The 6,496-nt window shown below is 41.7% G+C and overlaps 1 protein-coding gene across 1 annotated transcript in view; it reads right to left on the reverse strand.

Annotated features, from left to right (window-relative positions):
- LOC120424492 (uncharacterized) overlaps positions 1-926 on the reverse strand; it is a 63,284-nt gene extending 62,358 nt beyond the window's left edge. The window contains exon 1 of the mRNA XM_039588639.2: positions 178-926. Within this exon, the coding sequence (XP_039444573.1) occupies positions 178-210 (33 nt within the window). The 5' untranslated portion in view covers positions 211-926. The remainder of the gene's footprint in view (positions 1-177) is intronic.
- Positions 927-6,496: the final 5,570 nt, after the last annotated feature.

Below are 6,496 nucleotides of genomic sequence, written 5' to 3' on the forward strand. Positions count from 1 at the left end.
AATCAAATCATCAGGGCCTGGTTTTCCATCAAACAACACGCTCTTCTTCCCCAAATCAGTCATAGCCGGTAGCTGTCTTGACTGATTGCCACAAAGGCGGAGAAAAAAAAACCTCCAGCAATAATATCACACAGTGCTAAAACTAGACAGCAGCAGCAAAAAAATGTGCCAACATACCTGGACCGCCGAGTAGATCCACCGGTATTCCATCTTGCTTGGTCTCGCGATTCTGATTGTAGTCACACGTACACACGCACACAAACACACACACAGCAGCGCTGCACTGGGAACCTTTTCCTTTTTTTGCTTGCTTGCTACGCGTTCCTCCTGAACGGGAGAGACTTGTGTGGAGAAAACGACGAACCCCGGTCGAAATGGTCAAAACTCGAAATCGGCAATTTTAGCACTTTAATTAGCACCAGCAATTTCTCCGGACAAGTTTCTCTCTCTTCCCGGCAAGACTAAGCCGGATCGGATCGGATCTGATCTTCGTTCGCGATTCGGTTTTTGGTAGTATTCTTTTGTTGAAATTGTTTTACAATAAAAAAAACTGCTCACTAACACTGAAATTCTTTTTTTTAGATCATCACTTCAGTGCTGCGAACTGAGCTGCGATTCGTTCTTCGGAACGCGATTTTGCGCGATAAGTGCCCTCCGGAGGGTCGTAAATCGGCTACAGCAATTTCATCAAGTTCAACCTGATCTTAAGCCAAAAAAAAAAGAACTCGACTTTGCACCTGCAGGACCTAGGCCAGCTCTCTCACACACAAAGAGGAGAATCTGCTGAAGCTACTTCAGCAACCAAACAGGTGATCAAACACCTCTACTCTACCACCAAAGAAAAAAAAAACAAGCCTTGAAGAGCTTTGGATTCGGACACGTCCTTCCAGTACCACCGCCAGGTAACAACTGAATGGAAGACGGCCGCTGCTCAAATTAACACCGTCCCCCGGGCGTGCTCGTTCGTCCGGCGGAACCGCAATCGAAGATGCGGAATAAAGCAGCAGCAGCAGCAGGGAGAAAGAATTTGTGATTTTTGTGGTGTGGTGATGCAGAGTGATAGAGATCGCACTCTGTGAACGTGGTCCATTCGCGCGTTCCGATCAGAGAGGGAGAGCCATTTTGGTTGTACTTCTTCATAAGTTCCAGCTAAGCTGGTGGAGTGGATGGATTGTGGTCGGAGAAGGAGGATTTAGAGGCAGAAAAGGTACCTGCGATTCTCCGTGGTAGTTAATGATGACGATCGTTGATGATGATGATAGTTGCGATGATAGAACAGTGGGCTGAGCAAGAATCGAAATTTATGTTAAAGTATTTGATTGGCTCACAAAATCCATCAGGATTGATTGTTGCAATTCGGTTATATCTACTAGGAATACATAGTTCAATACACTAGACCACACGGAGAAAAAAGAGTTCCCAAAATCGTGAACAAGCGTTCATGAAAATGGGAACCTCGAACAAAGTGTTCAAATTTCATGGTACGTTTTTCAAAATCGTACCATGGGATTTGAACACTTTGTTCGAGGTTCCCATTTTCATGAACGCTTGTTCACGATTTTGGGAACTCTTTTTTCTCCGTGCAGATTGTAAAACAAATAAATATAAGATAACTAACAATTCCCTAAAAATAAATGCAAAATTAAGGTATGTACTATAGCTATGAATCAATGAATAATATCAGCGATACCACATCAAACAGGAAGTCTCCAAATCAAAAGTACTCCGATTTGGCTCAAATTTGGCATGCGAGGTCCTTGGCCAAAATAAATAGGCCCGTATTTTTCGTTTGGCGATTGCTTTTATTCGAAATATGGTGGTCCAAAAATTTGTTTTTCTCGTCGATTTTGGCAAAAAGCATCAGCATTATTGAAATACGCAAGTTTTGATACCCTAACATGTATATGTCATCGCTTAAACTTTCAAGTAATCGCAGTTTTAGTGACAAAAGTTTTTTTTACCTTTTTTCGTCATTTTCCTGTTTTTACGCGCGGCGCGTCTAAAATCACAGTTTTTTTTTTTGTTTACAAAATCATATGTCCGAATCATGATAATGGATATTCGCAATTTTTGGATATGTTATGTAAAATATTTTCAGATATGAGCTCTTTGGTCCCGAGACCATCTAAAGGCAAATGAAATTTTCATAGGACCTTTTCAAATATTCAGCTCGTTTTTTCGGACCTCGACATATTTTTCCTTAACAGCCCAACTAATAACCATTCTTTTGAAACGTGGCGCTCTAAACTTGGGCCAGCCGTTCTGGAGATATGATTTTTTGGAAAATGTGCTTTTTGCGAAAATCGACAAAAAATGCTTTTTTTAACCACCCTATTTCGAATAGGAGCACCCTAATCGCCAAACAAAAAAAAAATACGGGTCTTATTATTTTGATCAAGGAACTCCCATGCCAAATTTGAGCCAAAATGGAGCACTTTTGATTTGGAGCCTTCCTGTTTGACATGGAATTGCAGATATATCAGAAACAAAATATCCATGCACCATGCGTCTCCATTGAATTCATCCACTACGGTAGAATATGATGGAGACGCATGATACACCTAGAGAAGCAAAATTGGAGCCTAACATTTCAAAAGGGCACATAACATTTGTAAAAAATAGTGTATCCCTTTCACTCAAATGACAGTTTACATAAGGTGTGAAAGGGACACACTCTTGCCTAAAAAAGTTATGTGCCCTAATGAAATGGCAAGCACGAATTATCCAACATATTGGTTCAGTAGTTTCGATGAGGTACACTGCCGTTCTACGCATAATTGTCCCATGTCAGTTTTGGACGATTTTGACTTAATGACATTTTTAAGTTTAGTCTGATGTGTCCTTTAAAAAAAACACATAAAATCTGGTACTTTGTTCGGAAACTCATTAAAAACAACACCAAGTCTGTTTGTCCCATCGTTAAACCTCTACGCATAATTGTCCCACCAAGTATTTTCTTACACGGAATCATTAGTTTTACTAAGCATTATGTCTTGTTTACCAGTTGTATAGAAAGAGAATCACAAATAGGGGTGATAACCTGCTAACTGGGAAGATTAGGGACACATAGGGCGAATAGGGACCCACGGGACAATTATGCGTAGAAACACAGAAATCGGTCGAAAAATTTCAATCGCGTTTTTCTCAGTTGCACTTTTTTGAACATGGGACAATTATGCGTAGAACGGCAGTACAGTCATCCCACATATTCGGAACACTTTTGTGATAATTTGTCAATAGCATACAAAATGCATATTTTCTGGTGACACTTCTATTTTTAGGACCTTTATTTTTACGTTCTCTTGCTATTTCACTAGTAGAAAGAGTACTTTTAAAACAAAAAACTGCCTCTCGAGACTATTTTATTCGGAGCAGCAAAACACTGCCTCCAAATTGCATGTTCCAGAATTGTGGATGTTATTGTACCTCGCCTCCCACAATTGTGGAACACCTGAATTTAACTGATATTTTTTTCCAAAAAAGTTATTAGACCATTCATAAAACATTACTAAGCTTGAGTTTCGTTGGTTTCAGTGCGTGAATTCATTATTTTGTAAAAACTCTGTACTCATGGAGAGAACCAAAGATTGTTTACATCCGTAAGAAAAAAATGTTCCGAATTTGTGGATTTCAAGGGTCAAATTCTTCAAAAACATGATTTAAAAGTTTAAATTTGCAGCTGTTCGATACAGCATTTGAAATATCGCAAGAAAAGCTTTCAAATGAAGGTAAAAGCGAATCATTAAGTTCAATTATCGATATCTATGATTTTTTGGACATTGGCCGATCTGTAAACTGTTCCAAATATGAGGGATGACTGTAAGTAAAGTTTATTTAAAATTTATTTTAAAAAAATGTAAATATTGAAATAACAAGCCATAGTTTCAACATTTGCATGGAAAAAGTGTTTTAAAATGCATTTTACACTAGTTCAGTGTTTTGCAATCATTATTTGTTAAAAAATGTAAGATTTGAAGAAAACAAAAATTTTAGCGAAAAAAACATTTTGCGATACTAAACATCAAAAATTTTCAAAAATTCTCAAGATTTTTAAATCAAGCCAAACATGCTAAAAATGATTCGAAACACAGAGGAATGCATTTAAACTGATTTCAGCTGATTGAAGTTCAATTTCCATTAAAAAATTTAAGTTTTCTGAAAAAAAAAATGTTTTGTCCCCTGATTTTTCGGGCCAACTTTGAAGGGGGACAAAAACTTTAAATAAAATTTGTACCAGCCTTATTGAAATCTAACCAAATATTCAGTCAACTTTATTCTTTAGGTAAATTATCATTTCAACCTCTCTGTAAAGCTAACCAGTAGCAGATCTTTTGACCGATTTAAATGTTTGAAGTTGCAATGTAAAACTGATTTTGATGAAGAGTTTTTTTTTGACAAAGAACTTTGTCCTAAGGTTTCTATACGGGGTGTCAATCCAAAATTTTCGCGAAGCGAAAACGTTACGTGACGAATTCCCCTCTCGGCAAATTTCCCCTCTTTTTGGTGCACGCTGGTTGGTTGAACAAACGTTTCCCAATCAGTCAATATAGAGACGTGAGATTGATGTATCTAAAATCACCCCCACTCTACCTCATAATTTTCGGATCGTCGACGCGGCAAAAAGCGAATAAGGAGATGTAGGAGAATGGGTGCAAAAAGGCGGGGCATACGTCCCCGATCTAAATTCTCGATTAAATTTTCAAAAGGCCCTATCTGCATAGGAAACCCATGAGGGATAGGTTGTTTTGAAAATTTAATCTAGAATTAACAAAACTCGGCTCGGTCGGTCCCGAAAATTCAGTCTGTTGCTGGCCGTCGACGAGACCACATCAGGAGCAGATGGCCTGGTGGCCCGTTTGCAGACGGCCTGGAGGCCCGGGAGCAGATAGCCTGGAGGCATGGACACGCCAAGACATGCCAGCCGGCATGAGCGGGAATTGGAATCGGCCACCACATTTCGGCAGTAGTGGCCACAATCCGGAGTGGCCGGAGGCCCCGCGGATGTTCCGATGGGGGGACATTTGCGGAACCATAAGAGTTGGGGCAATATGGGTATCAAACTTTGGGGTTTTTGTTACTGGATATGAAATTGGACATTTCGGCAGTAGTGGCCACCACCTGGAGTGGCCGGAGGCCCCGGGGATGTTCCGATGGGGGGACATTTGCCGAACCATAAGAGTTGGGGCAATATGGGTATCAAACTTTAGGGTTTTTGATACTGGATATGAAATTGGACATTTCGGCAGTAGTGGCCACAATCCGGAGTGGCCGGAGGCCCCGCGGATGTTCCGATGGGGGGACATTTGCGGAACCATAAGAGTTGGGGCAATATGGGTATCAAACTTTAGGGTTTTTGATACTGGATATGAAATTGGACATTTCGGCAGTAGTGGCCACAATCCGGAGTGGCCGGAGGCCCCGCGGATGTTCCGATGGGGGGACATTTGCGGAACCATAAGAGTTGGGGCAATATGGGTATCAAACTTTAGGGTTTTTGATACTGGATATGAAATTTGACATTTCGGCAGTAGTGGCCACAATCCGGAGTGGCCGGAGGCCCCGCGGATGTTCCGATGGGGGGACATTTGCCGAACCATAAGAGTTGGGGCAATATGGGTATCAAACTTTAGGGTTTTTGATACTGGACATGAAATTTGACATTTCGGCAGTAGTGGCCACCACCTGGAGTGGCCGGAGGCCCCGCGGATGTTCCGATGGGGGGACATTTGCCGAACCATAAGAGTTGGGGCAATATGGGTATCAAACTTTAGGGTTTTTGATACTGGATATGAAATTTGACATTTCGGCAGTAGTGGCCACCACCTGGAGTGGCCGGAGGCCCCGCGGATGTTCCGATGGGGGGACATTTGCGGAACCATAAGAGTTGGGGCAATATGGGTATCAAACTGTAGGGTTTTTGATACTGCACATGAAATTTATTATTTTGGCAGTAGTGGCCACCACCTGGAGTGGCCGGAGGCCCCGGGGATGTTCCGATAGGGGGACATTTTCCGAACCATAAGAGTTGGGGCAATATGGGTATGAAACTTTAAGGTTTTTGATACTGAACATGAAATTTGACATTTCAGCAGTAGTGGCCACAATCCGGAGGGCCCCGCGGATGTTCCGATGGGGGGACATTTGCGGAACCATAAGAGTTGGGGCAATATGGGTATCAAACTTTAGGGTTTTTGATACTGGATATGAAATTGGACATTTCGGCAGTAGTGGCCACAATCCGGAGTGGCCGGAGGCCCCGCGGATGTTCCGATGGGGGGACATTTGCCGAACCATAAGAGTTGGGGTAATATGGGTATCAAACTGTAGGGTTTTGATACTGGATATGAAATTTGACATTTTGGCAGAAGTGGCCACCACCTGGAGTAGCCGGAGGCCCCGGGGATGTTCCGATAGGGGGACATTTGCGGAACCATAAGAGTTGGGGCAATATGGGTATCAAACTTTATGGATTTTGATACTGGACATGAAATTTGAT

The sequence above is a fragment of the Culex pipiens genome, chromosome 3 (genome assembly GCF_016801865.2).
Source record: "Culex pipiens pallens isolate TS chromosome 3, TS_CPP_V2, whole genome shotgun sequence".
Classification (NCBI taxonomy): domain Eukaryota; kingdom Metazoa; phylum Arthropoda; class Insecta; order Diptera; family Culicidae; genus Culex; species Culex pipiens.